Genomic DNA, 24,128 nt, shown 5'->3' with positions numbered 1-24,128 from the left:
TCCCTATTTGGGCTCATCATTTAGTCGCAGTCTCCACTGTTCCGTCAAACTTATATTCCACGTGAGCTCAAACTGGACTGAACTGTTCAACTACTCTCATTAGCAGGTGGATGCGGTTTTGTCTGAAAACTTAAATGAAACCGGAAAAACGGAATAATTTAAGACCAACCTCTCTCTATTCCTGTGAAATGCGTTTTACAGCGGACTGATCACTGATACCCTTCAGCATTCAGCCTCTAACTTTGGTTAGAGGAGCGAATCCAGAGCTGACGAATTGTCCAACACAAAGTTGGTGATTTTCAGGAAATTTCCAGACACTGTTCTAATCATTAGTAGATTTCCGCTCCAGGACGTCAAGCCAGGCTATGCGGAAAAGCCGAGACACCCGTCAGTTATTTCATCCTTACTGGAAATCATCAACAGTACACATCTTACGAAACTCCAATGAGAGGTCTCGAAACATCGACCTCCAGGCCACCAAACTGAACGATTAACCGTTCGCCACAAGTGACCGATCAGCAGTGCGATTCGTCGCATTTGGACAGGATATAGACACATTCTTCGTCCAACCACAGAATCCATATCATTTGGTCACGTGTTGAATAGCTGCTCGAGGGATGACTTCTCAGATGGAGTTTCATTTATCGGGGTTTACGTGATTGAAGGGTGACTGGTGCTATATCTTATCCAATTGCGAGTTGATCTCCATGATAGTCGGCTGCCCGTGATCAAACGGTCAAGTGCTCAAACTGTTAGCCGGGATGTCGTGGTTTCGAATCACCCTGCAGTCTGGTAAGGCGCGCATTACTTATGGTTCCCAATGAAGATGCAACAGCTACATAAATCTCTCTGTCTCTCGGCACGGATAAACTTCGCGGAAAGGAAGGAACCGCGTTTGAAAATCTCCTTACACTACCCACTCTTCTAACCATTGTTAAGGGAGCAATTTGTAATAAAAGCTGCGTGCCTTAATGTAATTCCTACCTCCTAACTGGATATCTCGACAACGTGACCAGTAGATACGTGTGCGGTTCCAGAGCTAGTCTTGTTGGCCCGGTCAAGTTAATTGTTAGTGTGTGCATCGCGGACGCAGCTTTTGCTTACCGATCAGCTAGAATATCCAGACCCAGTAGCATGTGAGCCTTTGTAGGATGAGCTCCTTATTTGAGAAATTCAATGATTACCCCACACTACTGCCGAAATTGTAAGTAGTCTGCTCGGATGGGAAAACTCGCATGCTGCACGCAACACCCATTCAAAAATTGTTCACTCGAAGGGTCACGTACTATGTGATCACGCCATTTCAATTACATGATTTCGGAATGATATGCTCTATCTCAAGGTGGGTGTGATTTCGTCCGATAATTGGAGCCAATCGATGTTGGAAGTCCGATAACCATTCCACAACTGTTCCATCCTTGTTAGGAATCAGTAGGGAGTCAAAACGGTGATCGCCCGACTAGATCTTAAACACTATCCTGTTTGTTTTCAACAGTTCCATGTGAATCCCCGTTTTTTATGTTCTTCAGCCGGGCATACCACACACTTGGATCTCCCGTTAAAATCAACTCAGTTTGTAAAGGAGTTGGCGAATAGTGTATCTCGCTAATTTCGATGAGATAGGAGCAAAAACATTTTTCAGGGGTTGAAATCTAGGTCACGATATGGGGAAACTTCAATACACAAAACAGGCTCACAGTAACAACCAGACCGATATATATCAGATGGAAACCAAAGAGATCCGTCTACTTTAGGACAGGTCCTGAATATTACAACTGCCTGAGGTTATCGCAGTCGAGAACGCGGTGTAGTTTTCGGGTTTGGTTCTCCTTCTGTTATCTGGACGTTAGTTTTACACTTCCATTGGACATTTCCAAAGAGACAGAGTACATTATGAGACTTCGGCCCAAGAGAAATCAATATGACTTACCTCGATCTTTTCAATGTTTGCCTCAATCGCTTCCCATGCATCTATTCGACGTTTCATCTCTGTGCCAAGTTCTTCCAGACGTTTGGCCTTTTCTGAATTCCACTTGGATTCACAATGTTTTATCCATTCCGGAACGATGACCAATGAATTTTCTGGTGGCAACTTTTCGTCAACATTTGACAGTCGTACAAGGAAACCGTTGTGTTTGTTCAGCTCCTCTATCGAACTGTCCAACTTCGTGGGGATGTTTTCTATCGTTAGACAATTCTGGTGGGGCAGTGTTAAATGTGTGTACTCATAGTCAATAAAAAGGCAAAAACGGAAAACTGCAAGCACTAGTTCTTTTCGATGCTATAAACAAGTTTCGAACAAATCGGTGTGTGGCTTGCCACGTCCATGTTGTGAACCTCATAGAAAATGAAATGAGCAGCGTCTTCGTTCCTTAGTCAAAATTTGATAGCTCGGTTGCTCGGTTAACTGGTCACTCACATTAAGAAGTGATGAAAATAGCATTCTGACCAGATTGTCAAAGTAGCACAGCAACCAGCCAGCCCACTCAGCTGAAAGTTGAATAATGGGTAAACAGCAATAGAGAATACATTCAACACTAAACACCCAGGTTGTGTAAGTTAGTGTAAGGCATAGCAGAAGCCATAAAATTATTGTGCGTGTTACTCTTGTGTCAGGTGGACAGGAAACTGCCTATTTCTTCTGATTCGGNGTAAACAGCAATAGAGGATACATTCAACAACAAACACCCAGGTTGTGTAAGTTAGTGTAAGGCATAGCAGAAGCCATAAAATTATTGTGCGTGTTACTCTTGTGTCAGGTGGACAGGAAACTGCCTATTTCTTCTGATTCGGGCACAAAAAGATTCCTACTAGTGAAAAGAAGAAGGCCTTTGCTGCGAATTTACTTATTAGTCAATACCAACTGAACAGTTACAGACTATTGGACAGGGAAGCAAAACTCTCATATGCATCTTGTTTACAAAAACTGAACATCCATCTTCTCTGTAAATGCGTCTTCCTGAAATTTCCTTGACATTCAGTGACTGTTGCTCAAATCCAAGCAAATGCCACGAAGCGACTCCACGAATTCCGCAACAGATCTCTCTTTTCAAGAGACGAAAAGCGAATTTACAAGAGGAAAACATACTACTCGCATGCCCCCCATCAGTAGTAACAACACGTCTGTTCCTGATGGTTGCAATACAAACTATTTCCTATTTACGTATACTTACACACAAACAAAACTAGCAACAGGCAGTTCTAACCGTTTGTAAGTTCATCAAATGGTGGACACTAAACGGTAATCAAACTCACTCAAACCCCCCGAACGAGTTGACTATGTGCTAACCTAAGTGACTTGCGAAAGTGATCACAACTTCAAGACGAAATGCGAAGTGAACTACCTTCCTGGGGGAGGCGTTCCATATCTGGTGTTGGATTTCATCAACAGGATATGTAGAAAAATGCTAATCTAAAAGAGACCAAAAAAACAGCCAAAGAGCTACTTTTTAAAGATAGTGGAATGAATTCATTTGCGTTAGGTTGCCACACGCAGTGACGTCAATGCACCGTATAACAGCGAATGCTGATCGGTCCAATCAACATCTGAGTTCCGTTCGAAATAGGTTGAAATGCCTCCTTTTACATGTTACTTCAACAAATGTCATCCTCGAATCCATTTTGTACAACAAGTACAGGGTGCCTCATAATAGACAAAAAATTTGATTGGATAAGTAAACGTAGCCAATCAGAGGAAGGATGACAAAATTTCTCATTGTTAGTAGCCACATAAAGGAGGATTTGTATGCAACTGTTGGCATTTTTCGTTCACGATAGATATCAGTACGCGAACTGAAATTGTGAAACTCTACTATTCCCTTGGTGAAAGCGCCACCGCCGTACTCGTGGTTACAAAACCAAAAACGGTCTCATCAAAGATCACCGTGTCGACCAATACACGCTTGATTACGAACTTTGAGTCCACTGGATCTGTATCGGATTTTTCTGGCAAAATCAGAAAGTCTCTGAGTAATGAAAGAGCGCCCATTGTACAGAATGCCGTCGAGCAACTTCAGTCCCAGAGCACCATGGCATCTTCGTCAATAACTCAGGTGTCTCAGTTGACCGGCATTCCCCGCGCCAGCGTGCATTGTATTATGAGGCGCCACCTTCATCTCTAACCGTATCATTTCACTAAATTTTACAAAATATCACAGAAGAAGACAAGGAGCAACGTGTCACGTTCACTAACTGGCTGCTGGACAATGAAGAAATCGTTCCCAACATTTTATGGAGCGATGAAGCAAATTTTTCTGTGGACGGCATAATCAACAAGCACAATTGTGTGATATGGTACCGTGAAGCTCCTCACAAGTACCTCACCCATAATCTCCATTGCCCTCATCTCTGTGTGTGGATGAGTTTCTCCTCAACGTGTATCCTGCGTCCCTTTACTCTGGGGCCACGTTTTCTTCTCGGTTGGCCCGCATCCCCCGCGCCAGCGTGCATCGTATTATGAGACGCACAAGAAGTCATCGGTCGTCTTTTACCAGGATGGGGCTCCACCCCACTACTCAAACCAAGCGAGAACTTACCTCCGAGAGCAATTTTCTCATGAGAGAGTCATCGCTCGTGGATTTCCAAACTTTTGGCCCACAAGGTCACCCGATCTCACACCTCTGGATTATTGATTTTGTGGAGTGATTAAGGCTCGCGTATATCATGAAAATAAACCGAAGAATTTGGTGGAGTTAAGAGCAAGAATTAAGGAGAAGTTTGCACGAGTGACGCTGTGTCTCACATTTCACACCGCCTCCAACTTATTTTAGAAAAAAGGTCGGTTTTTTTCAACATCTTTTGTTTTTTCAACATCGTTTGTAATGTTAGTTTATTTACAGTAAACTTCCATAATGCATGTATGTTCATATAAAAAATAATGAACGTTTAAATTGGCGTTAAAGTTTCGACGTGAATATTATTTTTGCGTCTATTATGAGACCCCCTGTATATCACATTTGTGTCGATGACCATTCGACTGCATTCCAGCTAAGAAACGTGTTGAAACGGGCATGCAAGAAGTCCTAAAGCCACATGCCAAGCATTGTGGACGCGGTTGCGATCATAAGTGGAAATTTAGTACGATGTGGAAAGTGTTCTAAACAGATGCCTACCGATTGTCCGTCTGAACAGAGAGAAACGATATGGATAGATTTTTGGGTGAATTTCCTGTGTGTGCGACAGTTAGTTTATGACACGGACCGTCAAAGTCGGGCCACGTTACGAATTACACCCAACACGAGCATATGCAATAAGCCAACGGGTAGGTAGAAAGAGATTCGCGGATCAGAAATACCATGGTGAAAACAACGTCAAAAGTATCTAGCGTTGTTGGAATATCTGGTTGATACTGCATGGAACTTGTTGATCCCTATGATGTGTTGAGTACCTCAGAAATCCTGATGCTTTAGTCCGTGGAACCGGCGTCGACTGTTTTGACATGAAAAAACAACTTACATTATACTCGTTTTTGGGTGGGAATTTACCACGATAAATGACCTAACACCCCACTCTCGTACAGTGTAATATAATAAGATACCTTCTCCGTTGTGGAGCAGTATGCTGACTTACCAGACTTTATTGGTTTTTTCCGCCCCATCACTGTCATTTCTCTCTTGAAAAAGCTATACCACCTAGTCATCTGAACTGAACTGTAGTTAGAATGTACTTCTTTGCAGTTAAACGACACAGATGAGAAACCTCTGTGAATTTCGTCGTCCTTTGAAGGCAGACGATGTTTGTAGCTAACTCTATAGGCTAACGATTGACAGCTCAGCATTGTGAGACACCGGAGAGTAGGCAATGGATCGTAGTGACCGATCGATACAGTAATTTCGCGTTTGAACCGTCCTCACTTGTCCTGGTGCAACTATTCTGAGGAGGTAACACCAAAGAAGGATGCTCTAGACGCACAGTGGACATATTTTTGTTGCCTTTCAACCGTTCAGAACGGATGTGGAACCGTACAAAAAGAAGTATGCGAGCGAATGGGATGGTCACAGGCTTAGACGATCTCAACCAATCATCCTCGGGCTGGATGCAAGCCCGGGTGTTCGCAACAAACCGTCTTCTGGCTAGATGCATGTTCGTCTGGCTCCAATAGTCCTCTGGTTGGATCTGCGCTTGGCTCCAACAAGTAATTTGCGCAGCGCACCAGTGTAGGAGTTCGTAAGTTCGTTGGGCTGCCATCCAATGCTGGTTAGAATGGCGATAGCAGCTAAACCCCCAGATATGGGTGCATTTTTGTGCCAATACAAGCACGTACTTTTGCGAGCCGGCCTCTTCGAATCCGGTGTAAACCGAAAGTATTTAGTTCTTTGATGGACTCCCAAGTTCCATAGGTAGCCGTTAATTGATCTTAACACGATCGCGTTGCAGTGATCGTATTCAACAGTCAAGTTCAAGTCGGTACAATGTTCTACAAACTGAGGTGACCAGGCAGAGTACCAAAGTATTACAACCCCGGGTTTGTACCGAACAGATCTACCTGTGGTCGGATCACTCTGTCCAGTTGTATAGGCAAACGATTCGCACGTGCAGCATGCGCAGTTTCCTTCGTATTATTAATTGATTTTCTGTTAGCATTGCATTATATGTAGGCAAGATTGAATGAGGCACATGTACACATGATTGCACTTGATAAGTACTCAGATCCAGCAGCCACACACTTCAGATTGATTGATTTTGAATCGATTTTGCTAACCAACCAGTGCTAGAATGGCCGTGAAATGAAGACGTTTTAGCCTCCTAAATGAACCCGCGTACGCTAAACACGGTTTTTGCCCTCCGATGGATTCCAACTGCCATGGGGAACCGCTATCTTTTCTTGCATATTCCATACAATTATAACTGTTTCACCATGTACTTCAACGTTCTCAATATGTTGTGCTTCACTTTTGAGCGTAAATTAAGAACGGTGCTATACGCAACCGAGCATACGTCTCGGTTGGCCGTACACAAAGTGGTCTCTGTCAGAGATGCCCACTGTCTCCATTCCTTTTTGACTTCTTGCTCGCTGAAATAGTGAGACAAACGCTGGAGAGTCTCTAAAATCATGGTGTTCAAATAGCCTGTGAAGAAAATTTTGTCGATCTGGAATATGCAGACGACATCGTTCTCATGTTCGAAGAGGCGGATCGACACAAGTATTCTTGGAAGTAACTGAACAAAATCATCCCGTCCATTGGTATGCAGTTTGCGCCCACAAAGTGTAAGTTCATGCTTGTGGACGTGCAGTCACTGAACACGCCACTTACGATCCAGGGAGAGGTACTGGAAGTTGTGGGGCGTTTTACGTATCTTGGAAGTTGTATTATTTCTGATTGTAGTGTGACAGATGAGGTGAATGCACGAATCTGCAAGGCTCGGGCCGCGTTTGCTAACTTGAGACACCTATGGTGTCAGAATGGTTTATCCCTGAATCTGAAGGGACGTGTGTATCAAGCTGCAGTACGGGCTGTTTTGTTCTATAGCTGTGAGACTTGGCCTATTCGAGCAGCGGACCTGAGACGTCTTCGGGTGTTCGACAATCGTTGTCTCAGATCCATATCTCATGTGGATTGGTGTCGGTGAATCCGTAATGAGGCAGTTAGAAAGCGTGTTTTCGGTTGTGTAACGGGTACCTCCATTGAAGAATGTGTCCAGCAGCAGAAGCTTCGTTGGTTGGGACATGTGTTACGTACGCCGAAAGATCGTTTGCCGAAGAGAGTGCTGTTTTCCATGCCCAACTCAGAGTGCGTAAACAGAGAGGTGGCCAACCCTTGACTTAGCAGAGGAATACGAAGGAGATCACGAAACGCTTGGGTGCTGTCGGTGCTGCTCACCTTCCAGGGTGGGTACCGCGTGTTCATCAGTGTGTCTGGCTGGAGACACTACAAGTTATGGCTGCCAACCGATGACAGTGGCGTTCTTGTTGTCAGTTTCTATCCAGATTGCCTGAGTGAATGTCTTGGAGGTGTAGGCACATCGGAATGATTGTAATAAGCTAGCACTAAGTCCCTTTCCCGTCCACCTTTGCTCTTTTCTTTACAATAAGGCTTTCAAATAAGTCATGGTTGTACGGCAGTGAAGTATCTGTGTTGAACACTGATGCCATACTGTCGGTGATGATGATGATGATGACATAAAATGGCAGGTTAAAAAATCGGACTACAGAACTGAAAATATCGAGTTACCTCGTAATCCACAAGCATTTCTTTCAGCATATTCACGTCTTCCTCTTCAGACAGTCCTTCGAATACAGAGTCCCAAGCAGCGAAACGTCGTTCAAATCCAGCTACAGATGTCCTTCGGCGACTACGTATGCTGATCTTCGACGGGGACTCCACGATGGCATTGGCGTACAGTAGGTCCAAGAAATTTCTTCGAGCACGTGCCGCGTTCAACACGGCAGTGTATCCGGGTTCCTTGGCTATCGCCTCTGAAACGCGTCGGCCTATCTGCATTGCCAATTCAGCTGACAGGGCATGACTCCCTTCAGTAGTCAATGAGGGCGTATTGATCAGCTTGCTTATATTATCACGCATCTGAATTGCACGGTGGTTCTTGAGCCCAAAGTGTTCCTGAAAAGCAATCACATTTCGTCTACTACTGAGACGCGAAAACCGATTCACAGCTGAGAGTAAAATGAATCTGTCACAGAAATCAACGTTGACAAGCGGAAAGTTGTCTGAATTTATACCGTCGTTTGTAAACTATGCTGGTTTTACCAGGACCTCTGGGCGAATCTGTTGTTTTTTTTGCGATATTTTTCTTCAACTAACTGTCCTGCATAAAGTTCGCCTCATGTTTCAGTTGATGCGATACATCAGACATCAATCTGAGCTCTGTTGACATAATACACTACTCCTTAGTTTGCTGAAAACATCTTCGATAGCTTGTCACTGGGCTACACAGTGACAACTACTTTAATCTGAAAATTCCAGAAGACTTACAGATCCCTGCTTGATGAGTTTCTCGATTTGATCCAGCGAGGGTGGGGAATTCGGTGGATCGGCACTGCCAGGCCTCCAGGATTCTCTGGGTTTTCCCCACATTCCCACTAGTTTTTGACCTTTGTGTGCCTGATACCACGATTTAGACGTTGTTTTCATCCACTGTTCAGCTTTCGCAACCCAGTCGGCTATTTTGCCAAGTTCACCCGGAACAAGAGAGTCAATATGCCATCGCCAGATATCCGCAGCATCGTCAAGACCTTGCTTCGCCTCCAGCGCTATTTGCAACTCACTGGAGACGGGTTCACCTGTAGCTTGAAATTCATCGAGACATTCCTCATAGGTAGTCATTTCATTCAAAGTATCCTGATATGCCTGAAAGGTTGAATGAAGCACAACAGAGGAGACATTAAGGGCAAGTGGTTGATGTGCACGCGAATTACACATTCCAAACCCCATTCCAAACCACATTAACAAAACAAAGTATAATCCACACACGTGGGAAGACGAGAAACGGTCTGTCCAAGAGGTAGTCAATTATGATTGGGCAAACAAAACAGGTCGTTTAATTCATTCCTTATCTGCCTTGAACTGCATCTCAAATCCCACAATTTGTCGCGCTCCAAGTATGTAGGTAGATTCCATCGTCAAAACACAATCTGTATATGAATTACTAAAGTCCAGCTCACGATAATCAGCAGTTCGTGACTACTGGTGGGCTCTGTCAATAATATGAAACGGAAGATGTGACTTGATGAAATTTCAGGACCTATGAAGTTTAGAAGTCGTCATTCGATGGCGCGATGAATACGTGATTACGCGATGTGGTTTCCGTTATCGAAGGGTGAGGGACTAATCACACTCTTGAACAGGCACTCTCGACCAAACAACTGGCCAGAAGGTTGTAGGTTCGAGACTCTCTGGATTTTTGTGAGATGCACAATGCACAATGATACTCAGCAGAGATAAAACAGCTGTACAGTGCTTCTCAGCTTTTCAACATAGATTGGAGAAATTACTGACGAAGAAACTTACCAATGGCTCCACTATACAACTCTCTTGCCATTACGCTCAATCTAAACCACGTTACCAATTTTCGTTCGCTGCAAGATGTCTTTTACCATGGAAATGAGTGTCCTTCACAGAAAAACGGTACTAGATTCAATTCGATCAGATGACATATTTGGTCATTCTAACTGGAATGTTAATCCAGGAGCTTTTCAGGTAGTATTTCAAATACTGGGTAAAAAACTTTCTCCAGAGTCCTGAAATTATACACAGTATTCTAATGATCGATCTCCGTGTTGATTTGCTGGATGGAACATTCCAAATTGAACAATTAACTTCCGAACTTTGGGGAAAGTAACGAATGTCAGCACGTGTGATTGCAGCACATAGAACTTTAATAGTTTCCAGACTTATCCGTTCAGTCGCGAGTGGTTGAACAGTAGTGCGATTAGCTCGCACAGGACATCGCTGACTCATCCTCCGATCACGGGATATGCATCACGTGACTTCACTCGAGGAACCAGTCAGCACGTGTGACCGCAGCACACAGACAACTATCCCGACACTCACAAAAAGCACCTCAGAATAATCAATACACAGTAGCCAGTCACAGTACAGAAAAAGTCCATTCACCTAGAGACCCGCTACACTACAGATCACGTTCTTAGTCAGCTTAGAATGACCTTAGATTTGGTCCTGCACCATATTGATACCATAGCACATTAGGGCATACATAAGGGCTATGCCATTTCTGTCAATCAAAACCCTAACGTCAGTTTTGTCAACTAGTCATTGTACTTACCTGTTCGCATGGATAAGCACAATGGTAGTACATTTATCGACAGGTGCGTATTGCTTTGTACGCATTCTGCAACTGGCATGTTGCAGTGGAAACGTTTTGTTGTGCTACCCGATGGCCCAAGTTGTTAGAGCCCGAATTTACTGACCGGAAGGTCCGTGGTTCGGATCCGACCTCCGCCTCTCGACTTTCACTCTCTAGGCTTGGGCAACCTCGCAGTATTCCAGCCGTTGTCGTGCTCCCTTCAGGTGGCATGGCAGCTAGGCACCGGAATGGTGTTACAGCTGAACGCTACCTGATCAGAATTTCGGCGTGATTGCTCACTCAGTTTTACAAAGCACTCTGAACATCCTGTCAGACAGGACCAATGCACGATGAACCGCCGTCAAGCGTTCGTCACAGTTTTAGGGCTGTTCAATCCATTCCCACAAGCGTCAAGCCTTCAGCAATTGTGAAATGTGATGCGATTCTATGCCCAGTCCAACCAGCCTGTTTTTTAGACGTAACACGCCACTCACATAGTTGCTGAAAACTCTTCTGCAACCAACGACCGGTTTCGCCCTTCTTGGGGCTCATCTGGTAGGCGCAGTACCCGAGTTTCCGTCAAACTTATGTTCTATCTGAGCCTAATTTGTACAGACTTCGAAGCTACTCTCATTTTGACAAGAGACTCAGCTGAATCCAGCTGAATCTCTCGTTCATGAAGGTCCGTCTATCGCAGCACACGCCACCGTCTACTGCCCGTAGGGATGTGGACAAAAGTGACCTAAACTCTGCGAAACGGGGCCTGTAATCTACTTTTACGCTGCTTCCGACGCTACCAAGGCTAATATGGCGATCGAAATTTCACATACGCCAGTTGAGCAGTCGTTCTCAGATCAGAATAGAGGATGTGAGATGCTTGCCTCACATACCTATCGTGTATTGCCTATACGGCCAAGCATTCAGCGAAACAATTTACCATGAAAACTGATTTTGAAAACATCATCGGTATCGACCAGTGACAAGGACGGTCTGGAAGAGGGCACGCGCCAACACCTCCCCGCGAACTCTCACTTCGCTTGTGTCGCGTTCTCTTCTTTTACAAGGTCGATATCTGATCAAACCAAGAAATCTCCCACTGTCCGCGGATGACCTGTCATTTGGGCAATTTTCCGCCTGTTAGCAAGGCCGGATTCGTGGTATCGCTCACTTCATACATACCAAACACTTGTTTACCCATGCATCCTGTTTTTATCGGGTCACAGCAACGTTCGCTTATAAAATGAAAACAGTGGGACATATTGGGCGACATAGTCTATCACAGCGCAACATAAAGTCGCTCTGGTATTTGTGACCAGCCAGCTCCCGAATCCTTTGATAGAATGTCGGTTGCGACACCTTTAGAGTTTGGCAAAAGTGTCGCAGAATATGTAACCTGAATCTCGTAGAATTTGAAACCAGACCACACCCAATGTACGAACAAGACTCACCGAGATGTGTTTTTCCAAAGGTAGGCTGTGATCTTCACTAAATTTGTTTACCTTTTCTTCCGTCTGTCTGATTCTTGACAGGAGTTGGCTGATGTTTTGAGGAAGGGATGGTGAGATGGGGACCTGCGACAAAATAGATGTGTAGTAAAAAGTTGGGCAATAAAACATAGAAGGTAACCTCCCTCCCTGTAATGAATCCCTCTCTAGAATGAACAACTGGGAGCGCGAAATTTACGCAGGTAGGTTGTTCTTTGAAATATCATCACCTGTCCAATTCAACTAGACTTAGTTATCTTCCAGTTCCTACAGTTTCGTGTGAGCCGCAGGCCTACTCCTTGAAAACTCTGTATGTTCATCACAGGACGGTAGACAGATTTTGCGAATGGGTGATGTTAAGCTGGTTCACAGCCTCCATCAGTCATCACATCCAAGTAACCATACAAAGTAAGTAAAAGATCTCACTGTGATTACTCGTGACACAACTTTGGCCAGAATGTGCAGCCTGTGAACACCTGCCGCCGCATATAAAACTTGCTACAGGTAATGCTATCCTCAAAATAGTGTCATTGAATGGACAATACCTTCAAAAACTAATTGCTCAGGTTTCGTTGGAAGAGTTATAGAACATCCGATCGGTCGATAATATCACCGAATTGGAAAATTTGCCTCGTGTGTAGTAGAATACTGAAAGCTAGGCCATTTAAGCCATCTATATTCTGAGAAGCGACAAAATGCCGGATGAAAACAAGGGTCACTTAAAAGTAAGGTTCCAAAACCGTTGACCTGATACATAAGTCATCCGATCCTACGAAAGAGGTAGTTCAGGATCATTCCACAGGAGTATGTAAAAATGTCTTGGTGCCCACTCACTTACTTGGATCTCTCTAATTCTTATGATCTTTCGGTTGATACAAGACTTGCTGCATTTTAGTCGAGCCCACACCAACCCCCCTTTTTTAGTAGTGCTCAATGAGATTCGGAAAGTAAGGGCCTTTTCATGGACAACGGGGATAATCTAAATACAGCCGATCCGAAAGACACAATAGTGGTAGTCTTATCCGTCTGGTTTCTGCTTGGCCTACTCGAACCCTAGCTTCACGCTTGCGGATGAACCGATTGAGGTAGCATACAAATTTATTTATCTGAGCAGCTGCATCAGTCCCGGTGGTCTGGCAAAAGATGATATTTCCATCCGGATTGGAAAGGACAGAGCAGCCTTTGTGTACCTGCGTCACCTGTGGCGCAGGCGTGACATCATCTTATCTGTCAAGGATCGAGTTTACGATGCAACGCTGCGCTCCATATTACAATATGGATCAGAAACCTGGCCGCTGCTTACCGAGGACGTCAAAAAAACCTTCAGTATTTGACCATCGATGTCTTTGGAGCATTGCCCGAATCTGGTGTGAACACCGGGTCAGTAATGCTGAAGTTCGTCGAATGTTCTGAGAAGCGACAAAATGCCGGATGAAAACAAGGGTCACTTAAAAGTAAGGTTCCAAAACCGTTGACCTGATACATAAGTCATCCGATCCTACGAAAGAGGTAGTTCAGGATAATTCCACAGGAGTATGTAAAAATATCTTGGTGCCTACTCACCTACTTGGATCCCTCTAATTCTTATGATCTTTCGGTTGATACAAGACTTGCTGCATTTTAGTCGAGCCCACACCAACCCCCCTTTTTTAGTAGTGCTCAATGAGATTCGGAAAGTAAGGGCCTTTTCATGGACAACGGGGACAATCTAAATACAGCCGATCTGAAAGACACAGTAGTGGTAGTCTTATCCGTCTGGTTTCTGCTTGGTCTACTCGAACCCTAGCTTCACGCTTGCGGATGAACCAATTGAGGTAGTAGACAAATTTATTTACCTGGGCAGCTGTATCAGTCCCATGGGTCTGGCAAAAGATGATATTTCCATCCGGATTGGGAAGGACAGAGCAGCTTCTGTGTACCTGCGTCACCTGTGGCGTCACCTGTTAATATTTGGCTACTTGCGAGTAGTTAGAATGGTTCTCGAGATTTCTGTGCTTTCAAGGATGATCTGAAAACTGTCAAGCCATGGACTTGGTAGATTCACAGCGTAAACCTTTGAGAAAAAGTACTCTGTCCTGGTAATCCATCGAATACTTTGCCTGAGTGACTTTATAACTTTAGATCCCCTCAAGTGGCGCAAATAGCTGGAAACAATTCTGGAGGCTCGTGAGTAGTCAGACTGAGTTCGAAACTCGTACTGAAACCCCGTATACCACTTGAGAGTGAACTTTGAAATTTGGGCACTGGCCGATCGTTGCATCTATTGGATGAGTCACTCTTAGAATGAATTGCATGGCTGACTGCTTTTTTACGACTGATCATTCTGGATCAATGATTTAGAACACATTCTGTCATGTATGGTCCAGTAAACAGTATGCAGCCTGTCGAACACCTCCCGAGACCAGGCAGTGAAGAGCAGTCCGTCATGGAAAATGTTTCCTCCGTAAAATTACGGTACTTTAAATTCTGTCATTAATTGAATTCATCACTCTGTTTAATAAACAAAAAAACGAAGTGCAATTTCGGCACGTCCCGTGGATTCTCGCACTTTAGAGAGTGAAAGCACTGTACTGCGACAGGATGTGAGGAACACGGCAGTATGTTTGCTGACTATGTTGACCGAGTTCTTAAGAGACATACAGAAGTACGGTAGAACTCATGGTTCAAAGTCATCACCAAGTGCCCTCACTGACCTCACTGACCTTTTATAAGCGACTCAGGTGTTGATTAGGAGATACTACGCGACTTATCCCATCTGCATTAGTGAATAAGTTCGGCGAGGTGCATGTTTCACGAGGCCAACGGGATCAGCGCATGGTTCCGTCTGAGACGGGCTTCTCCTGAGCTCCAAATTTGTACACTTTCACAGTATTAGGGTGAGGACTTATAAAGTCTCATGGTTTTGAATAACACTGAGTTTTAAGATATGGAGTACAACAAAGCCAGATAACCGCAACATTCCACCGTAATTTTGTGGTTGGTACAAACGAAAGGCTAGGAAGTCTATCCTAGAAATTAGGATAGACAGTTTGACTTAGCCGCTGAGTTACTATACGATAAGTTGTTCACGAATACAGACTACTCATGAGTGACTGGTGTTTGAGTCTAACCTTCTCAGCTGCGTTCTGAATTGTCATCGAGAGTCACAGCAACTGTAACCCTGAACAATTCGTTCAGCATTATGCAGTAACCACCTTGGTGGCAGCATACTCGTGTAAGTCACAAAGCACAATACGATGGTTTTATATCAAAATATCAACACATGGGCATTGTATTCAGTAGCCACGTCTAAGCCAACTCCCAGTATAAAGGCGCAAAAATTCAGGCAATGATTCCTCCACCCTATACCCATATGATGACTTCAAAATCTTTATTAATGTGTACACTGGGTTTGCTTCGGTTGCTATCCAACCTACTTCAAAGATTTGTGCGTAGTCGTGTTTACATTAGGCGTTAAATCGTGGCACAACAGGGCAGACAATTGTCACATCACTTACTTGCGCTGGTTCTCGCTTGCCTCCTTCTGGATAGGCTTTGAAAAACTGGGCGACATAGGTCATGATAGATTTCTCGTCTGGTCGATCGACATCCACGTCTGTCAAGAGATTCGAAAACCATGGCATCAGTCTCAGCAGTTTTGTAACACTGCGAATGCAGCTAGTCACACACACACACAGACACAAGACTCAAGGGTTAACAATGTCACCATCTGACTGAGTACTATTTTGAGATACGGTAGGCCTGGAAGGAGAGGATATTGTGAGGAGGGAATATTTTAAACCCTCACGGGAGTAACCTTCGCTTACCATCAGATCTGTGCAGAATGGGATCGCTCCCATGAGTCTGATGGAAGAGCAACCTAACTTTGTAATTGCTATTTATGGGGTCATGCTTTATTTGATTTGTCGGTTGAAAACAGCTAGTTGTAGCTTCTTGGAAGTGTTATTTTGGAGGGTAGGAACTCACCTTCCGCGTCTAACAATCTTGGTATCCCCAAATGAGCTTCGGCCTGTGAAAATGCGTGCTCCAAATTTTCTCGTGCCGTTCGATGTTCTAACTTATCCATCTCAACCAAAGACGAATCGATATTGTGCACCATTGCGTTGAATGCAATTCCGTCCCGCCAACTCGGACCAAAGTCATTAATTTTTATGTCGTATTTTCTGAAAAAAAATAAAGTACGAGGCACTTGATGTAGGTTCGTCCATGCACAATTGGATAGAAGCTTGAAAAATGCAAACGACGTTTAGCGGTGCAGTCAGTTATTGTGGGTGGACATCGATTGACCGGTGGCTGCATCTGCGGTAATGCACAATTGGATAGAAGCTTGAAAAATGCAAACGACGTTTAGCGGTGCAGTCAGTTATTGTGGGTCGACATCGATTGACGGGTGGCTGCATCCGCGGTAGTAGAACTCTAGTGAAAGTCGAATGCAATGGTCAGTGCAAGGTTCGTCAAGAAACTGTTCTGAACGTCCGTGTGTGTTGCCGAATCTTTTGGCCGTTATTTGATTTGTCATGAACACTTTTACACCGTTCACGTGTTGAGTGATGTGAAAGGATGAAGAGATGCGTCTCTTTGGTGTTAGAAACTGCACCGCATGTTCTGATGCCAGAACAAGGATGGATCTATGCCCCCGGGGGAGATGGGTACTCAGCGTAAACACCGTTGTATGCATATATAAAACTGATGAATGATTTGCCCTCATTGGCTAGGTAATTCGGTTTCGACAGAAGACTCAAATGAATCCTAGCTGAAAACTCTTTGACAGTCCACGACCGGTTTCGTCCTTCTCGGGGCTCATCAGTTAGGTGAAGGCCTCGCGTTTCCGTCAACATCATGTTCCAACTAAACCGAACTGAATATTAATAATCGAGATATTCACCTGCGTTCAGCTGAGTATCCTGTCAAAACGGACTTCGTGTGCAACTGAGAGTATTTGGCTAATTCTGTCAAATTTGGGCTCACATGGAGCATAAGGTTGACGGGGCCTTGGGGACTGTACCTACCTGATGAGCCCCAACAAGGGTGAAACAGGTTGTGGACTGTCGAAGAATTTTCAGCAACCCTATGAGTAGTGTATTACATATATACATGTGTCGCAATATCCTGAATATCGTACCGACCGAAACATGAGGCGGGCTGGTGCAGCACATTCATTTGCCTGGAAACACCACAAACGACACGAGAGATTCAGCTGGGTTCCAGATGAGTCTCTCACAAAACCAAATTAGTTTGGAAATGAGTGTAGTTCGCTAATGTCGTGCAATTTGGCTCAAGTAGAACGTAAGGTTGACAGAAACCCGGGGACTACGCCTACCTGATTAGACACAAAAAAGAGCGAAACCGGTTGTGGGATGTCGAAGAATTTTCAGCAACCTTATGAGCAGTGAACTACTTAAATATGCATTTAAGTTTTTGCCACGCGTCAATGGAATTACAGACCAAAGAAAACGAGGCAATGCGTCTTGGAATTCCAATACGACACGAAAAAAAGGCAGTCATATTTAGGCGAGGATATTACCAACGCGAAACATGAAAAGAAACAGAAGAAGCGGAAATCTTCTGACACTGGTGGGGCGTTTTGTGTGTGTGTGTGTGTATTGTACGAACGGGGATGTTCACATTCATGGATGGGCTGACACTGAAGCGTTTCCTACAAAAAGTGCTGTTGAAAAAAACCGATCTTGACCATGAACAATAATAAGCTTTCAGTTTGGCGGCTCCTCAGACTGATTTTTACGTGTCAACAACCAAGAAATTCTCCAACAAGATTTCACACGGCCTTTAGCTTAGAGTGCACATGTTGGGGCCACAGAGAAGCGAGTGTTCAAGCAACATTTGGAAAAAACATCCATCCCCATTGAAACAGGGTGTGCATTGGCGCATACCGAAGGACACTTTGACACTGCGGACTGTGCGCCAAAGAGTGACAGCGGGGGGGGGGGGAGCGAGGAACAATGAAAGCGTGGAGCAGTGAACAAAGACAAACAACTCACGATTCCAAGGTACTATACAAAGGTGTATCAACGTGACGATCATCAACACACTGGCCAGCAAGATGTGTCTGAACTTTCAAAATTTGCACTCAACACATTGACTACAACGTGGCCCATGGAAAGCCTAACTTTAAGCGCTTAGAGTTCGAATGACTATAATCGACCTGAAATCAAAGTAAGTGAATTCGAATGACATTTACTCAAAAAAGCGCTTAGAGTTCGAATGACGATAATCGACCTGAAATCAAAGTACGCGAATTCAAATGACATTTCACTCAAAAAATGGTGATAAGATACTCATTTGCAAAGCAATTTTCTCATAACGCCCCAATCACTCGTTCTTCCAAGAAGATAAAACGCAGTGGTTGGTTGTCCAAGACTTTTCAGCAAATTTGTAAGCAGTGGATTACACTCTTCAACCTCCGAGCTCTCACGAATCTACAGGGAGTAGCTTCTCCTAAGGGAGAGAAGGGGAGTGCTTCAGTTTATTGCCGAGGCGAATCCGTAATTATTCCTTTTCAAAGATGGAACTCCTTCTAACCAAAAGGCTTACCCCGTGCATATGTCTTGGACCCATCTCTTTAGCATTTGCTTTGCAGAACCTCGGGATCGTGCTTGTCCGGGTGGTAGCCCAAGTATCCTCATCAAGAGCTCCTCCTGTTCTTCAATCTATCAAGGACAGAGTAGTTAGCAGTTACTGATCGGCCACCACTAGCAGTTAGTTGAAAGAGGCCAAGATGATCTGGGACAATGTCACACCACTCACCTGGAAATAGAGGATGATACTCCATATAAGTCCTAATACGATGGCTGGTTTTCCGTCTGCAATGTCCGATGGGTTGATGTTCACCAACTTCACCTGAAAGTTTCGGATACTGGAGCTGTATGTCGTGGAATTATCGTGTCACGATAACGGTGTCAAACCGCAGCATACTTGGCAGACACCCAAGAGCTATGAAAAAGTTGTTTGTTCTACCTGTTTTTCAGACGGTTCTGGATCAAAACTCCTCCAAATCGGGGAATACCGTCACATTCACCCCAAAAGAAAGCTGATAATTAGTTGAGAGTCAATACGGAGATAAAAGAGGTGGCCTTGTACATCCACTTGCTGGCTTTGAACTTTAAAGAATAACGAATGAAACAGTCATTCATTTTGGTGCCTACTTATTATGCTACCGGAAGAAAGCACTAAGGCTTAGATACTGTTTGCTTGCTCAAATCTAGACAGTAGAAGTCGAGAAGAGGGGGTTGGGTTTGAACCACGGACCTTCCAATCAGTAGGTTCGTGCCTTAACCACTGAGCTAGCGCGGGCTCATTTGATACTAGGTACAAACCTGGTGTTGGAAACGCTGTGGAATTTAGGCGGCTCGGGTGCACTGATTGGGTGTTGTTCTGTTCGTCTAGCTTGGCAGTTGGATTGCAAACGTTTCATCACCAATCACGGTAACATCGTTGGTGCACCGACCATGAGGCAACGTGACCTGCTTTGAATGGCCTACTTGAGTGCAGCTTTTGCGTCACACTCTGTAGCGGGCGGTCAGCCTAGAGGAAAACAATATTATGGAAGTATTCTCCACGATAACCCTACTCGTACCCTAGAGGAAAACAATATTATGGAAGTATTTTCCTAATATGAAGCGCGGCAACCCACGATAACCCTACTCGTATCTGGTTGGGCATAACGTCAGGTTTGATCATTCTCAACCACAGTACGACGAAAATTAAAGTAGTTGGTCAGATAAGCTGGAAAATTCGGTCGGAATAAAATTATTCCGTACGAGTAGTGTTCAAAATTCGCTATTTTTTGTCGGATGCAATAATTTCTCCTGAAAAGTTAGCTGCTGTCACCTACCTGTGCATCCTGCCTACTCATTCATTCCATATGGAAAAAAATATATTAACAGAATTGCACACTTTCAGGTCATAATTCACGTTTCTACTCCAGTAACTTAGACAATCAACAGGAGTAGTGATGGTTAGTCAGGTCTTCCATTAAAGCCTAGCCAAAACGATGATTTTGGATCACAATTTCACACGTCAGCTCTACATTAAGATCATGACCTTCTATCGGTAAATTTGAACTAGTTCTTAAAAATGTCTTGAACATGATTCTGTTCACTCTCTGGAGGTGTTCATTAAGCCAAGTCCGAATTCCGAGAACTACCATTCGTACAAAATGTGAACTGCCGCGTACTCTTTTGGCCGTCACATTAGGACTTCGTCGAGAATGAGGTTTCTCAGGAGAGGTTTGCAACCTGTGTGACTCTAAACGATCGGTCTCTGAAAGTGCATCTTAAAAGAAAAGTTCTCGAAAATTCTCCGACAGCCCACAACCGGTTTCGCCCATATTGGGGCTCATCAGGTAGGCCCAATCCCCGAGTTTCCGTCAACATTATGTTCTACTTGAAACCAAATTGCACGAAATTAGCAAACAAATTAGGTTTTTTAGAGAGACTCACCAGAAACCCAGAGTTGAATCTGTCTTTTATGCAGATTTCTCATTGCTGATAACATAAACATCATAAACGGGAAATTCACATGGGTTCCAGGGGCATCCCCCACAAAACCATCTTGGTTTGCGAATGAGTGTATTTCACTAAGGGCGTGTATTGTCAGTCTTTTCGTTTCTCATTCATCTGATGCTTTCGAGATGTTGTAACTAACCGTCTTCATGTTGAATTATCCAAACTGATTTCTGCTCATGAACTTCGTTGAATTCGACGCCTCCTCAGGGTGACCTGATTTTATACAGACTGATGCCATTGTACTGCGAATTTGAGTTGAGGTGTGCAAGATTTGTTGCAGGATTTGTCCGCCCACCTGAGATGTGACCAACCGTAAGCAAGAGCTCGACGCGAAACTATTTTTTGGAGAGAGGGTTGCTACCGAACTACCCTTTGAGGCATTAGAGAGCTCGACGCGAAACTATTTTTTGGAGACAGATTTGCCACCGAAATACCCTTTGAGGCATCAGTTCAGAGCCTTTTTGTTGTGGAAAGTGGTCCCCTCCACGTGAATTCTCTACAGAGAACGACGTCACGGCAAAGACTATGTGCACACCTTAGTGATGTCAAATCCATTTATCTATGCGAATGTCGTAGATTCAGAAAGCGTATTTCACGTTGTATCGGATGGTGATGATGTACGTTTCAAGATCGGAGCAAACCTAACCGCTTCCTCTAGAGTAAGTAAAACCGGTGTCCAAACAAAGTCGATCAGTACACTCATCTGCAAATCAATTTGGTTTTCAAAAGAGACTCAACTCGTTTATGATATTCTACAACTGAATTTAAAAACCACAAACGGCAGATTCATCTAGATCCTAGGCGAGTCTCCCGTCAAGACCTAATTCTATGCAAATAAGCATATTTCACTAATTTCATGCAATTTGGGTTCAACCATGACATAAGGTCGACGGAAACTCGGGGACTTCGCCTACCTGATGAGCCCCAGATGAACGAAACCGGTCGTGGGCTGTCGAAGAGTTTCCAGCAACCTTTGTGAGTAATTTCCTTTATGAAAAAAGTCGATCAGAGTTAAGCACCTCGACAAGAACACTCAGATATCTGGTCAGCATATCTGCTTTGGTTATACTGATGAATGAGAACAGATAAAATGGATGCAATCACCATTTGAGGAATTCAAAACACGCAAGATTAATTCTTCATGAGAAACAAATGAATCGAATCATATTGGAAATGTTTTTACCTTTTTCGATTCTAAGAATTCCAGGGCATTTTTTATGTTTACCAAGCAGTGAACGCGTTGCATATTTCGGCGGACTTCGGTGTGCTGTGAACGAAACAGCAATTGAGAAGATGAAGCGGATGAGGGAATGGATAAAACTACACCAGACTGCTAATTGTTAGTAGTGTGAGGAGATTTGACAATTTTAAAGGAATTTTAGACCTGTCATTGCGGGCGAGAAGCAGTGAACAGCTAACTGCTCAATCCTTACATCCTACAACCGCTCAATCCTAAACATCAGCAGTGCATATCCCACAAGACTCCGGGGGGCCTCAAGGTCACAATGGTTTTTAGGTGGAACTCTTAACCGTTTGGTCACGAGTGGCTGATCAGCAGTGTGACCAACTCGCATCTAGGCAGGATAGAGCGCCGCTTATCGTTTGATCACGGGATCCAAATCACGAGGTCACGTGTATTAACTGGCTCCTCGAGCAACAACTTCTCAGACGGAAGTCGCACTTATCGATTGAAAGTCATTTTTCCTCTGAGCTATTTATAGATGTTTGTCAGCTTTTCAGCGTAGATTACCTTCACTTACAAGATGATGACTACTCAGATTGTAGAACAGCATGACAGCTTTGGCATTAATTTTGGCGGTTAACAGCTTGCGCAGGGTTGTTCAGATTTTATTTCAAAACAAATTGAACACATAATTCATTTAAAAACGCCTCACGGACAAGTCTCTCACCATATATACAAGTCAAGGTTCGGATCTAATAATCAAATCGTCAACTGTACAGTTAGGCAGGATGAATATCTATCCGTATGCGACTTTAATTGACTGATCTCGGTTTGCGCTTTAAACGAAAGAAACTATACGCAACTTTTAATATATATTCGACTCTAACCAAACAAGACGGCACTCGGACTGATAATCAGAAGAGTAGAGTGATGGGCGATGTTATATCCGCTGAGCGATGTTATATCTGCCAATCTGTTGTATCTGACTACTGACCCACTCCAGTGCCTAGTACCGGAAAAAAGACCCACAGAAGGGAACACAACAGCCATATTCCGAACAAACGAGTGCGAGAGCGTGAGTGCATGCGAGTGCGAAAGTACAACGGTCTCAAGCTGTGTTGGAGGGACACTGTCTAACTTGATCCAATGCTGACGCACGCGGTCTGGTTTTGGTACGGGGCTGCGATGTGCTGCATATTGCGGGGGCGTTGCCTGATCTTGATCGACGCTGACCCGCGCTGTCTGGGTATAATGCAAGCCTGTGACGCGCTGCGTTTTGAGGGAGCGTTGTCTGTCTGGTCAGCATCTGGCGGAGCTGAGAGTCTCAGGAGATTTCGGGCATTCAGTGGTTGCTTTCAGGAATCTGGCCTTCGTGATAGGCGGAATGACTGTCTCTCAGAGGTCATCCCGCCAATTTCGGCCTCATGGCTCTCCGATAAATTTTACGTTTTTTCCAAATCGGAAAATCCAAACGCTGCCTAAAGATTTATGCATAGCTGTGTGTAGACGTAAGCGAAGACGTAAGATGTTCAGAGGCAAAGGTTAAGCTCTACTCATTCAGTTCAGTGAGCCAGAAGGTCGAACCTAAGAACATTAGTTGCCAATCCACGTCTATGGAAAGTCAGATTGTGAAAAATGACTCGATCCTAACCAGAAGAACTGACATGAATTACAATTCGGCCAAAAGGACCTCACGAAATACTGCTACGGAATAGCGAAACCTCAGAATGTTTGATTACTGTTTCATTGGGGGAATCTGTGCCTAGTGTACGTATCGACGCAACTTTGACTCAACTATAGAGAGGACTAGTTAGTTCTCACTAAATCCTACGATAGAAGGCCAGATTATTGTTCCCGTAATAGCCTAATCCCGATTCGTCATGTTGCGTCATAAACTATTAACGTCTTAAGGCCAATTTCGATGGAGCTTAACAAAATGATTAGCCAGTTGAACTTCCAGTAATATCCGGCGCTTATTGCATCTTGTATGAAAATCATATTCTTAGGGGAGAGAAATAGATCGGATGGTATGAAATATGAAGGAAGTTGAAATATTCGCCAAATACATTCATTATAAAATCAATTTGCTTTTAACAGAAGGCTCAACTGAATCCCAACTGAATCTCTCGTTCATGCTACCCAAAGACCATTACATATTTCAGGTGACACGACACT

General features: G+C 44.1%; 2 protein-coding genes across 2 annotated transcripts in view; one reads left to right on the top strand and one right to left on the bottom strand.

The window, feature by feature from the left end:
* The window catches only part of T265_15524 (hypothetical protein), a gene marked incomplete at both ends in the record, with an annotated part of 56,931 nt that overhangs the window by 28,939 nt on the left and 3,864 nt on the right, over positions 1-24,128 (bottom strand). The window contains 7 exons of the mRNA XM_009178489.1: positions 1,931-2,256; positions 8,150-8,558; positions 8,931-9,305; positions 12,210-12,332; positions 15,743-15,840; positions 16,212-16,470; positions 19,011-19,103. Coding sequence (XP_009176753.1) covers positions 1,931-2,256; positions 8,150-8,558; positions 8,931-9,305; positions 12,210-12,332; positions 15,743-15,840; positions 16,212-16,470; positions 19,011-19,103 — 1,683 coding nt within the window. The remainder of the gene's footprint in view (positions 1-1,930; positions 2,257-8,149; positions 8,559-8,930; positions 9,306-12,209; positions 12,333-15,742; positions 15,841-16,211; positions 16,471-19,010; positions 19,104-24,128) is intronic.
* The window catches only part of T265_15523 (hypothetical protein), a gene marked incomplete at both ends in the record, with an annotated part of 71,079 nt that continues 53,026 nt past the window's right edge, over positions 6,076-24,128 (top strand). Inside the window, 3 exons of the mRNA XM_009178487.1 lie at positions 6,076-6,133; positions 8,222-8,341; positions 21,347-21,429. Of these exons, the coding sequence (XP_009176751.1) occupies positions 6,076-6,133; positions 8,222-8,341; positions 21,347-21,429 (261 nt within the window). The remainder of the gene's footprint in view (positions 6,134-8,221; positions 8,342-21,346; positions 21,430-24,128) is intronic.

The sequence above is a fragment of the Opisthorchis viverrini genome (assembly GCF_000715545.1).
Source record: "Opisthorchis viverrini unplaced genomic scaffold opera_v5_586, whole genome shotgun sequence".
Lineage (NCBI taxonomy): Eukaryota > Metazoa > Platyhelminthes > Trematoda > Opisthorchiida > Opisthorchiidae > Opisthorchis > Opisthorchis viverrini.
Note: the sequence above shows the minus strand (reverse complement) of the source record. Positions and strands in the feature narration are given on the sequence as shown.